This window comes from Pseudopodoces humilis, chromosome 18, assembly GCF_049639895.1.
Source record: "Pseudopodoces humilis isolate 2021_Gansu_Grassland_sample_001 chromosome 18, ASM4963989v1, whole genome shotgun sequence".
Classification (NCBI taxonomy): domain Eukaryota; kingdom Metazoa; phylum Chordata; class Aves; order Passeriformes; family Paridae; genus Pseudopodoces; species Pseudopodoces humilis.
The window spans coordinates 8,407,150-8,425,075 of record NC_142217.1 but is presented as its reverse complement, the minus strand read 5'-3'; the positions used below and the strand labels follow the sequence as shown (position 1 = coordinate 8,425,075).

At 37.8% G+C, this 17,926-nt stretch overlaps 1 protein-coding gene across 5 annotated transcripts in view; it reads left to right on the top strand.

Annotated features, from left to right (window-relative positions):
• The window catches only part of MRTFB (myocardin related transcription factor B), a 68,120-nt gene that overhangs the window by 41,982 nt on the left and 8,212 nt on the right, over window positions 1-17,926 (top strand). For 4 of the 5 annotated variants that reach the window (XM_005522896.3, XM_088063923.1, XM_088063924.1 and 1 more), the window contains 11 exons: window positions 142-197; window positions 734-809; window positions 1,316-1,477; window positions 2,007-2,191; window positions 6,676-6,816; window positions 8,220-8,467; window positions 10,042-10,195; window positions 12,303-13,325; window positions 14,674-14,829; window positions 16,902-17,060; window positions 17,384-17,521. In XM_005522896.3, the coding sequence (XP_005522953.2) occupies window positions 142-197; window positions 734-809; window positions 1,316-1,477; window positions 2,007-2,191; window positions 6,676-6,816; window positions 8,220-8,467; window positions 10,042-10,195; window positions 12,303-13,325; window positions 14,674-14,829; window positions 16,902-17,060; window positions 17,384-17,521 (2,498 nt within the window). The remainder of the gene's footprint in view (window positions 1-141; window positions 198-733; window positions 810-1,315; window positions 1,478-2,006; window positions 2,192-6,675; window positions 6,817-8,219; window positions 8,468-10,041; window positions 10,196-12,302; window positions 13,326-14,673; window positions 14,830-16,901; window positions 17,061-17,383; window positions 17,522-17,926) is intronic. The other variant, XM_014252651.2, reaches the window with a different exon arrangement.

Below are 17,926 nucleotides of genomic sequence, written 5' to 3'. Positions count from 1 at the left end.
ACTAGCATGAATCAAATGTAAGCCTGGTCAGATGCAAACCCAGCTCTGAGGTGGTGTTAAACACCCATACACACATTCTGGTTAGCATATTTCTTTCGAAAATCACTTCCTGTCAGTTTAACTCTTACTCTCCCTTCACAGCTTTGAAAAGTCCAGCTGCATTCCATGAGCAGATAAAGAGCCTGGAGCGAGCCAGGGTAAACCACTTTGTGTAAACTTGTGATTAACATCTGGAAATGGAGAGTCAGGTTTTTTGTGATACTAAATTCTCTGAGTACATGGAAAAATTCTTACCATTACAGTAATAATATATGCTTTTATTTTGGGAGAATTCATTAAAATAGAATATGTGTGTCAAATCTGTGGGGGGGATTAAAATTATGGGGGTTTAACACATAGCTACCTCCAGTTAGGGATTGGATACGTGGGGAAATCATGCTTGTGCAGTTTTTCTGTAGCAAATCTATACTATTGTGATTATGTGGTGGTGTGGCATCAAATCCAGAAACATTCCCATCTTGTTTGGGGAAGCTGGAAATCCATCAGCCCTGCTTAACTGCTAGGAAAACAGAACAAAGCAAGAGGAACCCCTCTACTGCCTGTGTTCTGACAGTGCTACCCACCTATCTGAATGAAACTGGAGCTATTCATTGATTTGACACAGGTGTTTTGTCAAACTGCTTTGGGATTTTAAGTGAACAGTAGTTAATGGTGTTTTCTCCTTTCTTTTAAGACTGAAAATTTCTTGAAGCACAAGATCCGGAGCAGGCCGGACCGCTCGGAGCTGGTCAGAATGCACATCCTGGAAGGTACGTGCTGGCTCTGCGCTGTCGGAGCTGCTCACACAGGGACTTGGTTGTGCTCTCAGTTGTGTCACTGAATTACACTTTGATGGGAATTATTTCTCAAGGTTTATTCCTATATTCCTCTACTTCTACAGTGTCTGTGGTAGTCTGTATTCTAAATGTGTATAGTAATAGATAAATCTGTGTCAGTGAAGGTATTCTCAGCAGTGCATTTGTTTGCTATTTCATATTGTTCTTAATCTATACTCATAATTATATTATGGGGTATGTACATGGAGTGTTTCTATTGCTTCAATTTCTACTCATGCCCTAAAATGACCTGACAGCTTTGTGCTCTCTCTTGGCCCTGAACGACCTTTAATAAATGTGACTGTTACCCTGTTACCTGTTATACTTGACTGCTTTTGATATGAGTGGAATGGTTATTGCAAAGACAAGACAAAGTTGTTGTTTGTCATGAAATTGGGGAACAATTGGAACAGACTATTTAAATCAATAAATCCTTTTAGAGACCTTTGCAGAGCCTTCACTACAGGCCACTCAGATGAAACTGAAGAGGGCTCGGTTGGCAGATGATCTGAATGAGAAGATTGCTCAGAGACCCGGCCCTATGGAACTGGTAGAAAAAAATATTCTTCCTGTAGACTCCAGCGTTAAAGAAGCCATTATAGGCAAGTAGAAGTCTGCTTCTGTTTGTGATCTCCATGGCATTGTGGAAAATAAATAATTTAACTCTTCAGCATAAAGTTCACTAGAAGATAACATATGCTCGGTTTATTACTACTTACTGTTTCAGCTTCTGAGACCTAAACTTTGTTATGATCTAGATAAAGTAATCCTATTTTTATATGAAACTTTGAAAATACTTGTTTTTAATAAAAATCATTACAGAATAATCAAACATCTGTGGCCATTCCTCAGCCTGTCTTAGGTGTCTGTGTGCACTCCACATCTGTTGAATATACCTTTTATACGTTTTTATTGAATGTACCTTGAATATATGAATATTATGAATATATATGAACATATGAATATTATGATTTCATATGACTCTATATTAAAAACACAATAAATACCATATGTTTAGACTGCTGAAAACTGATCATTTTCCAGCAATTAGCTAATTCTGCCATTAATGTCTAAATTATGTTTGGAATTTGTTTGTTTGAAACATTGTTTCTTTCTATGTTAACATTTTAGCAGTTGGACAAGAGAATTACCCTCAAACTTTGGATGATTTCTCATTTGATGAAGACAGCAGTGATGCTTTATCACCGGATCAACCAGCTAGCCAAGAATCCCAGGGCTCAGCAGCTTCCCCTGGTGAGCCAAAAACAAGTGACTCACCCTCACCTATAACCCCAAATGCTGCTTCATCAACACAGGTACACTTTTTAAATGTTTAAATCTTCACAGTATGGTTTTTGGTCTGACATTGTAGAAATGGGGCATGGTTTCACATGGAATGAATACCTCTGCTGCTACAAAGGAGTATCTGGGACTCACTTTTCTGGTTGGGAATGCATAGAGTAGAACCCTGGCTTAGCTGGTGGCAGTGATGAAATTCCCATAGGCAGCAGTGAAGCCATAAATTCCCTGAAATTCATTATGGCCCGTAGAAGATTTGCAGCTTTCCCAGAAGTTGTTTAAAAGGTCACGGCCATGGTTTGCTCCAGCTGTTATTGATTACTTAATGTCTGTCTTCCTTCTGGGCAAGGTCTTGAACTCACTTAGAATTAAACTTAGCTGAAACAACAGTTGACGTCAGTTCCATTATCTTCAGAAAAGTCCATAAAAAAATGGTTTCCCATATAATTTAAATATTCTTTCCTATAGTTTTAAAATACTCCCTAATAGAAATCAAAATAACAGTTACATTGATTTTTCTATGAGGTTTTTAGTATTTTCTTAAGATACTTACAAAGAAAGAAAAGTAATTGTGTCATGGCAGATAAAATGTTACCTTTATAGCAGAGCATTTAAAGGTGTGGGGATTTTTGAGAGCTGTGGATTTGCTCCTTACTGCAGAAAGTAATTTAAAATTCAACTGTTAATTAAGTAAAAAAGAGATAACTCTTGTTAATGCTCCAAAGACTATATTGCCTTCATGACCATGGACACGTGACATCTGAGTGGTTCAAGGTCTGGTATTACTTTCCTTGGTTTTCTTATTACCACAGTAGATAGAAAAAGTATTGCAAAGTTCATCTTCAGTAACAATGCTGGTCACAAAGTATAGCACATCCACATTGAGAGAATATGATTTGTGTTGAATAAATTGAGAACAAACCACATGAAATTAGATTCCTGAGTAAGGAATTAGGTTCCTAATAGAGAGTTAAATAAAAATACTCAAAGCAGTACATGCCAAAAGCTTTCCAAGTAGGAAGCATAAGAGAGATACGTGATTGCAGAAACAAAAAGGCACTTGAGCTTGATTGAAAAAGCGCTTCAGATAGAAATTCAAACCCTTGCTTATGGATTTCATATCACATTACAGACACTTCTGTACACACATCTAAAATGAGAAAGTTGCTCTTCTGCAGAAAAACAGATTCTCACCTTGTTCCTTTTGAATTAAAGAATAGCAGCACAGCAGGTTTCTACAGGAGATGTGTCTGGGAATGGCTCCTTTATTCTTTTAATTTCCTCTGATAAATTTTAAATTTTATTACTACAAAAAAATACGAAGAATGTTTTGAATAAAGCAAGTGCAGCCAGAGTTCTTTTCAAGGCTTCCTCCTCCGCACATTTCCAGACTACAGAGGATGTAACATAATTTTGAGAATCTTCAGCTCTTGTTGACTGATGACCTAAAACTTACTTAAACCCAGTGTACTTGCATCTGGTAAGGATTAGGCATTTTAGTCATACTCCAAACAGATCAAAATGGGGTATTCACAATTCAGCAAATGTTAAACAGTTATCTTCAAAACAGCTGAAGAAATTTGCTTGATGGCACAGAATAACTGTTTTCTTAATATATTCTCTGTAGCTTAGTGACCTGCTAGATTCTTGTTGGCATCTAGCAGAAAACTCATATTATTTGGAAATAGCGATCTGTTCAAATTAAGTAATTACTAGTTTATGAAGTAATCAAGCTAAGAAGTCAAGACCTGTTAAATCTAATTTTTTGAATTTAAAAGTTTATAAAGTAAATGATGTGTGTGGTTCATTGCTTCATCTAACACTTGCAGGAAAAATTGGGAAGTCTGTAAAAAGCTTTGTGTGTAGGTTAGGATAATGAGTAGTGTAAGGAAAAATAACTTACTCTCTGGCGAGAGGAAAATGTTTTGCACCATGATTTTCACACAATGTGATAAGAGATAATTTGGGGGTTTGGTGGTGCTTTTTTGTTGTTGTTTTGGTTTTGTTTGGGCTTTTTAAAAAATATACTAACTTTCCCATTTTTAAGAGTTTTGCTGTGCTGTCATCATGGATTTGTTTTCCTAGCCTATAATGGGTTACTAAATAGTACGTTTAAAGTCAAGTTGTTTGGGTTCAAGAAGGATCAGAATAGTACATGACTATGCAATGAATAAGTGAAGTAGCAAACATTTAAAATGGTGTTTAGTTAAGAAACAGTGAAAATCAAGAGGTCATTTTAATTCCTCTGTGCCTGATGGTAATATGGTACTTGACAGTTTGATTCTAAGACAAACTGAGACCATTTTAAAGTTTTGCTGCTGTAACTTAAATAAACCTTTTAAATTGGATTGCCATAGGGATGCAATATGTTGGAATACAGCATCCAGAATCCTTTCTTGAAGGCTAAGTCCCTCTAGTGTTCCCTCCCAATTCTTGTGCAAGCAAATAACAGACACTGTGGAGATATCAGATGCTTTCCAGAGCAAACACTCTGAAACTGATACAAAAATAGAGGCCTTTGTATCTTTAGCCTGCCACCATAAACTGACAGGAGCCCAGGACGGGCATGTGCACAGTGTTACAGTGACTAGGGAGAGCATGGTAAATCTGCTATTTAGTAAAGCAGTCATCAGGAGCTGTTCCTCTGTGTGGCTGCAAGACAGAGGGATCAAACCTATTCAGTTTTGCTGGATTGTGGGAAGGCAGCTATAGTTGCCTCTTGGCAGCTGATGGTTGGGAACGCAGTGGGATTTCTAAATGAAACACAAAGATAAAATGGAAATTTATTACAAATTAATTGTAAGCAGAAGTTGGAGAGCTGTGCATGCAGTCTGGCAGCTTGGGAACTGCTATCCCAGAAATAAAAAAGAACCAGGACATAGAGCTGCAAAATGTGTACCAAGTTAAGTCCTTTGTGCTACAATCTCATAGAAGAATATGGGAAAGGTACGGGAAGAAGTGAAACGGAAAGAAGTACCTGTCGGACTTAATTAGAATGGAAGTCTTGGAATTAATTTGGAAGAAAAAGGATGTTTACTGATGGGAATATAAAAAAGGGTCTTTTATAAAAGGAACATTGTACTAGGTGATCTAATTGCTTTCTTCAACAATGGAAATGCAACTGATGTAATCTGGCTGGATTTATTACTGGATGATATTAAACACTAGGAAAATGAAGATGGAGATTACCAGAAATGAGACAGAAAGAGGGAAGTCTTGGGCTGAAAGGAGGCTGGAACCAGTGCTCTGTGGGAGTTGATTTGGGTTCATTCTAGTTTCATGTTACCATTAACAACCTTGACGTAAGAATGGGTCACCTAACAAAAGTAGGAAGGCGTAGTCAGCACACAGTTTGGTTGTTATTATGCAAAAAGACCAGTTGATTTGGCTTTTAAGAGAGAAATGCAATTCAAATAGAATGAATAATTATTGGAAAGAAAAATACACAATGTCTCCTTCCCATGACAAAGAAATGTGGAAACCTGGGGACTCTTAACTCAAGGTAAAACTGGGGAGGAAGAGAGCTGGGGTGCAGTGTTCAGCAGTGAAGTCAGAGAGCTACTGTGGACATCCTCTGTAAAATTGCACGTTTGTCAGAAGAGATCATTCCAGTAAAAGTGGTAATGCCACTGTAAGGACCCTATATGTGTAAATATATATAAAGAATACATGAATATCCTGTACATTTTCAGTTACTTATATCCCAGAAAGACTAATGAAAACCATTAACAGAGTTACCTGTAACAGGTAAAGATAATCAGAGAATGAAAAATCTGTTTGTGAGAAAAGAGTAAAAATTTCTTTGTGTATCTAGGAACACAAGGACCGAGATCTGTTTATGTAGAGTGTAGATTCCATCAGAGGGATATTCACCACAGAAGGAAATCATAAGGTCTCTTTAAGACTTAAAATCACAAACCAATTTCAGCACAATAAAAATTGGTATGACAAATTTTAGATGAGTGAAGTTTGGGTTTACACTTCTGCTGGCATATGATAAAAAAGAAATGTACCTCCTGGCACAATCAGAGGTGGGGTTCTGTGAAAATAGGAGTAGGAAAGGTAAAAATACACCTGCTGTCCTGCTGGGTGATCATTCTGATACAAGAAGTTTGATTACCTGTGTTGAAGTTTGACCTTTATGAAAGCAAAGTTTTTCTGACAGTACTTGTTTGGGTGGTAGGATTCTCCTTGTATACACAAAAATCTGACTCCACAGAAAAAAATACTGAAGGCCTCAATTTCATAGTAGTAAAGCAGTGTTTTCCTATCGTGAGAAACCATTTTATTTTATTTGCTATATTTGAAGTGTGCCAAAATGTTCCCTTATAGAATACTTATACACATGTACAGGAGTTCTGTTTTCACCATTCCTCTGAAAAAGATTTTGTGTATTTGACGTGATAGTAAATTGTCTTAACTTTTTCACGTTTTTTTCCAGTTACTCAGGCAGTTGATGTTTTTAATGTTTCTCTTTTTCCTTATATTTTTTTAATACTAGTATCCACCTTTAACCTCTCCAGTTCCTGAATTCCTCAAAACTCCCTCTGCAGTTGAACAGCACGTGACTCGTTCCACTGCTGCAACCACCCTGACCACAACCACTGTATCTGCAGCAAAGCCTGGGCCAACGTTAGTGAAGGTGGGTACCTGGAACTGTGGCCCATGAGGACAATATTCTTCCTCTTTGTCCTAAGCCCACAGTGCTGTTTTTAATGGAAAACTACACAAGTAACCTTGCAGTGCCTGTAACTAAGAAAAACTTCTGGTGTTCGGGGGGAGCATACTGGGCTGGTGACTCAAAGCTTTTTGTCCTAAGGTCAGCCAGTAACCCTTGTAGGAACAGCTCATTATTCCAGGAAGTCCTTACAGTACAGTTGACAGAAGTTTTCAGGCAGAATTGTGCATAAAGTTGCTATGGAAGTTTTTAAGAAATAAGGACAATAGGTTTTTGCAGTAGAGTTTCTGCTTTCTATTTCTGTCTGCCTTGTAATCTAGTTTTGTATGGAGGATAGTTGAATAGAGAGTCACTGCATTCATAGTCTACCTGTAACCAAGGTTTTCTTAGTTAGTTTAATGTATAAGCAGAATGCATTGTGAGGAAGAAGTTACTGTATCCTTGTTGAATACCGGAAGAACTTACACAATTATCTTTTGTGCACTGACTTAGCCAGCAGCCTGGAAAACCCTTTCAAAAACAGTTAAGAGAGGGATTTCTTTTAGATGTTTCATTTCAGTAATTTCACTGTCTTCAGCTGTGTTAATGAATATATGTATGCAGACTTCTACTTACCTACATTAAACTGATTCAGTTAAATGTGCAAAGATGATCTCTGGCAGTCAATTTCTAGTATAGATTTGGCTATATCCTTTGAAATCACTGGATTTGTACCAGCTTACTTAATGCAGGACCTTAATGACAAATTCAGATGTGCCCCAAGAGAGGCTGTCTGTGTAGTAAACGTGCATGGATCAACACAGCATTTCTGCTTTGATACCTTCTGTATGATTAGGTAACTGCCTTAAATTTTTCCCTCAAAATAATTTCAAAGAACTTGTAAAGGAAGAGGGTTTTACCACTTGAGCAGGTATTGCTAATGAGGGTACTGCTGCCTCTAATTTATAGTAGTGTCTGCCCATGCTTTTAGTCTAGACCTGTAAGTACCTCAGATGTTTACAGATGGAATTTAGAGTACTGGATTTTACTTCCACAAACTGCTAAGTTGCTTTGAACTTACCTGCTTAAGAAGAATGCCTCTTGACAATGACAGGTCATGACTGATAGAATCCCTTATCTGTGCCACCTTTAAAAAACTGTTCACAAACTGTGATTTGATGACCTCTACTTGTGCAGGGGATAAGCCAGCTGGAGTATGTTAACCTTCCAAGGATGGTTCATTTGGGCATGTTTTCAAGGACAATTGTTTTCAGTAGCTCTCCACAGATTAAAAAAGTGATCTGGTATGCTGCATCTCTGAGCCATGCATAACTGCTTTAAATGACATCTTTTGTGGTTTTGTTTCAATCTTTTCCAACCATAAACAGCAAAGCCACCCAAAGAACCCAAATGATAAACATCGGAGCAAGAAATGTAAAGAACCTAAGCCAAGGGTGAAAAAATTGAAGTATCATCAGTATATTCCACCTGATCAGAAAGGTGAGAAAAATGAGCCACAGATGGACTCCAACTATGCTCGTCTGCTACAACAGCAGCAACTGTTTTTGCAGTTGCAGATCCTGAGCCAACAGCAGCAACACTACAACTACCAGACAATTCTACCTGCACCGCTGAAGTATGTGAAGCATTGTTTGTGTCCTTTAAAGAAAAACATATACATCAGTTAGAGGCTTAGGGCTTTAGAAGTAAACATGGTTTGCAAATTTTAAAGAGACAGTTGGAACCCGAGAAAACTTGAAATGGCATTGTGCATCACTGTGGGTATTATTTGCCTTATTTAACAAGGTGATGAGGTTGTTCTCTTGTTAAAATAATCCTGTGGTCTGATAAGCCTTGAAGTGGTCCTAGTTATTTTTATGTGACATGGAAACAGAACATCTTACCTGTCAGATGTGTTTTTTCTGACCAAATGCGTTCTTGAAACTCAAAAGCATTTGTGCAAAATGAAGAAAAGTTTTGACAGCATTTTCACTCAAGTGTGACATAAGTAAGCAGAGCAGGAGAGAAGCTTGCAGACCACGTCTTTAACAAAGACATACACTATTCTTGTGGGCTTATTTTTTTACATCAAATTCACAAACCACATTTTTGCAGTTTATAAATAAGACAAAACAGTAATTTTAAATTTGATAAGATCTATCTGTTGTTTATAACCTCATCTCTAATTCTTATATGAGTTTCTCATTAGTACTGATCTTTAGCACTTTTAACAGTGAGAAGTACACTCACTGATTTATAGGTAGAAGCAGTCAGAAAAATAAGTGTTTAAAGAGTTGCCAGCACCCTGTAACAAAACAAGAAGCTGACTATCTGCAGAGTTACATTCTCATCATCTATGACCAATCTTTTCCTAGAAGTGCTTCAAATGTAACATGCCACAGTCACACAACCCTAAATTCATATTGACTTTCAGCTGTTCTTTTAAAATGAGTTTTCACTGAGTTCTTTTTCTTCAGCAAGTGAGGCTAGAAAAGTTAAAGCTACCATCTGTGGTTTTATTTATAATTACCATGTATCCTAACATTTGGACTGGCGATGTTTCTGCCTGCTTGCCCACGCTTCTTCTGTTCCATTTAGTGACATTTCAGAAACATTTCTTCATAAATCAGCTAAACGAAATAAAAGATTACTTATGGTACCTAGTGTAAATGATGGCATTTTTAATTTTTTACGATTATTTCAGAATCCTTATATGAGATTCTTGAGTTCAGCTGATAAAAATGCATAATCTTCAAAGTGCACTGCTTTATGTCAGTCCGTACTGTGTGTGAACATTGGACATCTAGGGAAGGGTTGATACACAGAGTTCAGTATTGGGGGGTGGTTATTGATGCCAGACAAAAAACTAACTAATTGCCCTGGCTGGTGATTAAGTTGTGTAAACTGAGTTTGCAGTCCATAGTGTTCTTCAGGGATACCATGACAATAATTAAAACTATGAAGCATAGATTGGTATGCTTAACTGCAAAACCAAAACAAAATAGCGCTACACTACTCTCTGTTTTCTTATTTGTTTTTTTTTACTGAAAATACTTAACAGTAATGTGTTAGGTTAAGCATGGATTTGTAAAAAGAGTTAATTAGTTAATTAGCTTCACGGACATGAGATTCAGAACCACAGCTTCTTGACTGAAAACATAATAAATTAAACATTGACATTTTTGTCCCTCTTTTTCCTGTTACTTGAAGGTCACTGAATGACAAACAGAGCAACAATGGGAATTCACCACTGAATACTTTGAGCAACAGTACACCAACATCAGCTGCCAGTTCACCAAGACAGAACAGTAATGTTCCTAGCAGAAAACCAGGTCCACTACCTTCAAGCTTGGATGACTTGAAGGTAAAAGATAAAAGGAATTTGTCCATTCCTGTGCATTACTGTAATTCATAACTTGTGAAGTTTTACTGTCAAGAATATGCCTGGTAATTTGTACCAATGAAAAATGTTCTTTCCTCCTAATTGGTCAGAATAAGATTGTCAAAGTTTTCGTACACTGCTCTCCTGGACTGTAATATTTGATTCCTCATATACATATGTTCCAGAAATGACATTTCTTTCCCAAAGAATTGGAAGAGGACACATTGTATAAGTCCCTCACTGTGACACCTTGGGTCACCTGTGGGGCTCACCTCATGTGAAGTTTCAGCTCAGGCAGATTTAAACTCTGGAGCAGTAATTTCCTCATGACATATTTCAGTGTATCAGTGAAGAGGTTTAGTTAAGCAATATAAATTAAAAGATGTCCTAATAAAAACATTTATTAGCTTATATATAATATTAGTATTCTGAGAGGTCACTGCTATAAATAGAAACAGAAATAAGACTGTAAAAAGAGAGTAAAAAGACATTCTTACCAGAGTTCAACATGTCATCTGAAAATGAACACTAAATTCTGAAGTTTTTTGAAGTCATAACTGTGTAGACTGTTCAGGTTGCACTGTGAGGGTATTGCATAGGATCTTCCTTCTAGCAGGAATAACGACTGTGAGGGATGAATCTGAAGCAGCTTGTGGGGGTTTAGGATTCATTCAGCAGCTGCAGGAATGTGCCAAACCTCAGCAGCAGGATAGGGACATCTAGTGGGCATTTAATCCCTTTATCTTTGCCTTTACCAAGGTTTGTGAGGGGTGGGAGGGAGGATTTGAAGGAATAAAAAGAAGAAATCTCGGAAGATTATAGTCTCAAGACAGTAATGTATTGTCCTAAGTTAAAGCAAATCTTTTAATATTAAATAAGTCTATAAAATTTGTAACTAAAAACTTGTAAAGATATTTAAGTTAATACCTGAAATTGTGTTTTGCAGTGATTAAAGCTGCTCACTTACCTATTTCTGCACAATTTATTGGTATTCCTGCTGATGTGGTAACACTAACATAAGCCTTTCTTGCAGACCGGCTGGTGGTAGTTTTACCACTGAATCAGCTAAATCAATTCGGATTAAGAGTTCAGAAATGAATTGCTGAAAAAGAGAAAAGTTAGAACACACTCACAAGTGTAGAAGGTACTAGACTGGGGAAAACAGCTGACAGTAATTTGCTAGGGAGTTATTGAACAATATTGCTGTGGGTTTTAGAGATATAAAATGTATTGCTGTGACTTTTCATCATTTCCAAATAAAAAATACCTCCAACTTAAATTCTAGGTTGGCTGAGTACTGAAATACTGCTGAGGTACCTCTTGTTCTGTTAGAGGTAACTCTAAAATGCAGAGAGCCCCAACTCTGCAGTTAGCTGTGGTGCATGTTTATGATAAACAGAAGCCATTCTTTATGATTGCTTTTCTTTAATTGGTATTTTGAAGCACAAAAGTAATTTAACTCATTAATTCAACACATTTGCACTTTACTTTGTAAGCTTATTAGAAAAAACTGAGAACATTTTCCTATCAGAAAGTAATTTTGACTGCTTACACTGTCTATGTAAAAGAAACCCAGATGGCACATAGGGTAACTGGTTGCTAATTAGCAAGAGTGCCTTTTGTGTTTGATGGGTCTATTGAATCATCAACCGACCTGATAAAGTTTCTCAGAAACAGATCTGTCTGTCCTGATGGTGTAACAAAGGGACTCAGCGTGCTGCTGTTCGCTGCTTTTATCTGTACTGCTGCCACTGTCTGCTGGTTTGCTTCAGAGGTTTTTAGCTCAGAACTGGAGCTGTAGGTGCATTTTTCCATGTTGAATATTTATGAAAAACATCATCAGTTTGCTACTATTCACTGTACAACTGAACACTCCTAACATTTTGGCCACTTAAACACTGAAGTAAGTAGGAAGTCATGGAAATGTGTTCATAGATAATGCGTGCTGTCAGAACCCAGAGGTGTAATAACCACAAATACACCACTGAAAATGATTTTCATTATTGAGATGTAATAAGAAAGCATATCAGTAAGTTTTAATATTTTCCTTTTTTATTATAGTGTTTTGTTTTATTTTATTTTATTTCAGGTAGCAGAGCTTAAAATGGAGTTGAAACTGAGGGGATTACCAGTGTCTGGAACAAAAACAGATCTTATTGAGCGACTGAAAACCTATCAAGATCTTAACAACAATGGGGTTGCTACAAGTACCTCTGTGACAGTGACTACTTCTAGTGGGGCCACAGGTAACACTGGGGAAGTGACTGTGGCATTTCCCGTTGCAACACTAAATAAACCAGTGGCTAATACGATATCCAGCTTCCCTCCAGAAAAAACATCTACTGGACCTGGCAGCAAAGCAGCAAATACTGAAAACATCAGCTCTCCCTTGCCTATATCTCCCTCTCCTTCTGAACAGTCGAGTCTAAGCACAGATGATACGAGTATGACAGACACTTTCCCAGAAGTGACCATGATGTCATCGTCCCAGTTCCTAAGTACTTCACCACTGAGAGCAAGTACAAATGAGGATAATCAGAATCGCAGCAGTGGAAGCATCTCAACCATGGAGTTTGATGTAGCAGAAAAGGACCGCAAGCTTCAAGAAAAAGAAAAACAGATTGAGGAGCTCAAAAGAAAACTGGAACAAGAGCAAAAACTTGTGGAAGTATTGAAAATGCAGCTTGAGGTTAAAAAAAGGGGACAACAGCAACAGTCTCAGACTTTTGGTAACTCAGCTGCTTTGGAACAGAAGCAGATCAGTGCTGCTGTCAAAGATGAAACTGCTCCTGCTGACTGCTCAAGTACAAGTCAATCTGTACCTGTAGCCAGCCATTCCTTAGGACAGTCAGTGTACACTGCTGGCCAGAATCCAGTTGCCAAAAAGGCGGTTGTTATCAAGCAGGAGATACCTGTGGCCAAAGCTGAACCTCAGAATGCCATTTCTCAGTTTTATGTCAGTCCACAGAGGCAGCCACAAACTGCAGTTGTTGCCCAGCCTCAAGCTTTATTAACTACCCAAGGAACTGCCCAGCTGCTCCTCCCACTGTCTATCCAGGGACCGAATGCTGCTACTGCAGTGCAGTTACCAGTTGGAAATATCAAATTGCAGGTAAGAATGTTTCTGTTTTTTTTATCATGTAACCTGTATGGCAGTATTTCATAACTTAGTGTAAATAGGTAAATGTGCTGCTTATAGGATTAACTTAAAAAGCAGGCGTAGCCTGTTTCTGCTTAAGGGAAACAGTAGAAAAGCTTGAGCCAATCCTGTAATACCTGCTTCTAGTACTTGTTTCTTTGCAACTTTTTTTCCCAGATACTCTTTCCTGAAAAGCAATTCTTGCTATGTACTGCCTCCATGCACAATTTGATTTAATACCATCATTTTGTTAACTGAAAATTGTAATAGAGGGCTACAGCCTCAGTACTTTGTTTTGAGATAGCCCTGTTGGCAAAACATACATGAACTGCCTTGTGTGGTGGTGCTTCAGTGCATTTAAAAATGTGAATGCCAGGTTGTGGAACTCTGCTGGGGACTTTGAAAAAGAAACCATGGTTACACAAATATTATTTCTAGGCTGATTATAGCTAGTGAATAAATACAGCATAAACCAAGCCAGGCTATAAATACAGAGGTATAAAAATAATCTGACCAAGCTGAATTAGTGTAACCTTTTGATCTGATGTAGAATTAAGCACTAATGCATTGTGGAATGCAAATGGCATTGTGGGAACATCCCCTGCCACCCATCATGGCAGCTAAGTATTCTTCCAGATGCAGTGTGTCCCTGGCTTTTGTGCATTCTGTGGGCCTACACTTGCTGCAAGCCTGTGCACATCCAGCAATCTTTGAGGGATGGAAAATTCTGGTGAGGATGGGCCCCAGTCTGCAGTGCAAGAACTGTTCCTAGGAGCTATACACCCAGATCCCCACCTGAATTGTTCTAAAACCCTGCTAGAATTCTGTAACAAGCTTAAGCAACTTTTCCTGGTATTTCACTTCACTAAAACTCCAGAATGTTTTCCACTACCACTTAAAATTGTTTTTCATGAGGTTGGACATGCTTCTTGTCATTCACTGGCCATTAAAACTTACCACGGTCTTAAAAGCAACCTTTTCTTGCATCATCAGTTTTGTCTTCTGGTTACTCAAGACAGTTCCTTAGAGTCCTTTCTTACTGATTTATGCTTTTCCTGTCCCCTGATATTTTAATCGCTATCCACTGGGCTCTCTCCAGTTTATCTTTGTCTGAAACTGTCTTGGCAAAATAAGCATCACCTTGTAGCTGGGAAATCCCCAGTACCAAACACAGTAACAGTTTGGTTTCCTGTACAGTTAACACTCATCCCTCCCAGAATACATGTTACTGCTACTCTGCATAAGGTGTGCAATAGATTTTTACATGATGTAACTTACTGTGAGATACAAATAATGCAAATATTTTATCTTCATCCTTTAGGCTCAATCACAAGCTGGAATACAGACCCCATCACAAATACCTGCTCCTATTTCTTCCTCTGGCCTGGTGCAGACAGCACCTCAGATGCATACTCCACAATCAAAACAAAATACCAGCATGCAGCACGCACTTGGTCAGACCCAACCAATCAGAAAGGTTTGTGGATAGCAATAAACATTAAGATAAATAGTTGTATAATCTAGTTCTAGGCAGTGCTTTTAGAATCTTTCATGTGTCATCTGTGTTATATACAAATGATGAAGTCGCCTAACATCTGTAGATGTAGGATAAACATCATGTTTATCTGTGTGATACAATGGGCTTGTAACTCCTTCTCTTTCCAAAATTTTAGTCTGTGCAGGACTTCATTTTTCAGTTGCAAATAAATACATTTTCTAAAGACTTTTTATCTTAATGGTACACTTAGGGCATGACCCTTACTACATTATTGCTCATGCTTGGCACAAGTGGTGTGTACCAGGTATATTCCAGTCAATTTCTCTTATTTGCCACTGGCTCTAAATGGGAGGTTCTCATAGGCAGCTCTTAAGAGAAAGCTTTTACCTATACCTTCAGAGATTTATTCTTTTATAGAAGTTAATTTTGGTTTTCTTACTTTCCTTGTTGATTTCATCCCTCCTTATGAAGGAAGCTATGGACTCAGATTCTGAGAGTGGTAATTCTAGTGGGTCAAAACCCTACCATACCTCTTCCTAAGGAATGTAGGGTATGATTCAGAGAGATCCTTCTCTTTTTCCCTACCAGAAACAGTCAGCTCTGTAATATCCCATTGCAACAGATGTTCCTCAGCACTGGATGTTCGGTAGTGACTGCCACTCCAGTCACGTTCATATGTTAACTGCTATTAACTCATCAGTACCAGTCATCACAAAAGAAAATGTTTTCTCCTCCTCTGAGCCTCTTCCAGACTGACCTCTGTTATTAAGAACATGGAGATTAGTTTTGGACCTTTATTGCATTCTTATTAGGATAGCTACTTCTGTTGACTGTAGGGCTCCTATTACTTAGGACAGCAAGATTTTTCAGCCTGCCCCTAGGGACAGATAATTTAGAAACAAATTCCAAGATGAAGAGGGTAATTTTTGCAGTATGTTATGTAACTATTATATCTCAGCCTTTGAAGTTCTTTCAGTTTACAAAAGTGCATCATGAACCCTGTGTTCTGCTGTGATTTGGGGATTTTACCTGAGCAGTGTCACCTTACCTGCCTCTGCTTGGGCTCTTGTTCCAGATAAAAACTTACCTTAGGAGATGTATGATTGTGCTTTGCCATTCTCTAGAGAGCTGGCTAGTAAAGGGGGACACAGCTAAAGGAGCATCAGTACTCTTCAGACTGCTTGTTCAGTCTGTTTAATTTCATGGACATTGAGGTTATCCTCCAGAAGTCAAAACTGACATACATCCAAAAAGCAGATTTCATGCAGCTTCTCTGGGAATGGATGAGGGGTTAATCTTACCTGTTAATTCAACAGGTCCTATAGAGAAATTTTCCAGTCATTCTGAGGCATGTACTTGTGCCAGAGACTGGCAGCTTCCTGCCATTGCTGCCTCCAAGTTCCTTGAAATGTCCACAGGACATAACCAATCCTCCCTGCTATTCAGATCAGTTGTCATGAAGACCACAGTTCCCAGCAGAGTTTGCAGCCTGCTATTGCACTGGTGTTTACATCAAAATGAAAACATTGATGTGATACAACAGATCAGGACACCCCTCATGCATTCAGCATTAGATCTACCTCTCTCCATCCATGACCTAAGATTTGTCACCTTTGTCATAAAGGTATTTGGGAGTGATACTGAGTTTAAAACAGCCTTATGCACTATGCATCGGTAGCTTCTCTTTATCTCCCTTATGTTATTGACTGTCTACTAGGTGGGGAAATCATGGATATGCTGTTTGAACTGTTCCATACAATTTCTTCATGCTTCCTGGAAAATTGCAGGAAAATGTTTTTATTATTGAGTGATGAGTGAAAGTATGTTAGAGCACAAAAGTTCTTTCAGAGACCAACTGTTCTGAATTTAGAAATTAGTCCACTGAAAGGAAAAATCAGTATAAATAACATTCACTTAATAGGGAATTTAAGCAAGCAAGCATTTTAGGAAAAAAGGTCTCATATTTCATTAATGTAATTTATCCCATATTACCTTTTTTTTTTTTTTTAAATAAAACCACAATCTAAGACTGATCTGTTAATCCTTTTCAGGTTTTTCCACCTGCCACATCTAATGCAGTTTTTTCCTATCAGACTGCACCAGTTTCAACACCTTCACAATCTTTTATTAATAAAACATCAAACTCTAGCGTTCACCCTGGTGGTAATCAGGTCCTCTCTGTGCAGAATGGACCTGCTGCTCCCAACAAGGTAAGGATATCCCAACAGTCTTCCATAAAGTTCTTTTATATTTATTTTATATAAATATTATTTTATTCTTCTTATATAACACATGACTATTTACATACAGCAGCTCACTCAAGGAAGAATGTTTTGTAGATTTTAACAATACTTATATGTGCATGTATGTGAGAAAGGGAGAAAGAAACTTATTTTATCCCTCTGATTATGCTAATACATAGATTGACGTGACAGAATAATCTGTAGAGTTGATTTCAGTGAATTTTCAGAGTGAATTCATCTTGAATTCACTAAATCACATTATTTAGTCACTGTTTTGTTATTTCACACAGCCTGGGTCTCCATCTCAACCCCAGCCTTACATTGTTCAGCAACCCCTCTTCAACAACACAGTGTCCAAGACGAAAGATCCTCCTCGTTATGAAGAGGCCATAAAACAGACCCGCAATATTCAGCCATCACACCGTGAGGTACTTGTTTTCTTTAGTCTGTTAAAAATAGAGCTTTTCTTCACAATTACCAAAACCATCGCTTGTTTTAAGGATTTTTAGTTTTGTTTTGGGGTTTGTTTTTGTTTTTTGTTGCTTTTGTTTTTTTGTTTAGCATCAAGGTTTTCTAACATACCCTGTTACTAGTTGCGTAACTGTATTTAATTACAGGACTCCTGTTTCATTATTCTTTTATTAAAGCAGCATGTATGTAAATAAGTCTTACAGTTCCCAGTTGCCAATACATCTAATTGGGTTAATGCTGCTATTGCTACTAACAGTAACTAGCCTTCAGGTGACTTGTTTTGAGAATGTGTGATACCCAAACCTCATGCTTAAGAGAGGAAAGATGCATTTTCCAAAGAGAGTAAATTTGAGGAGAATGTG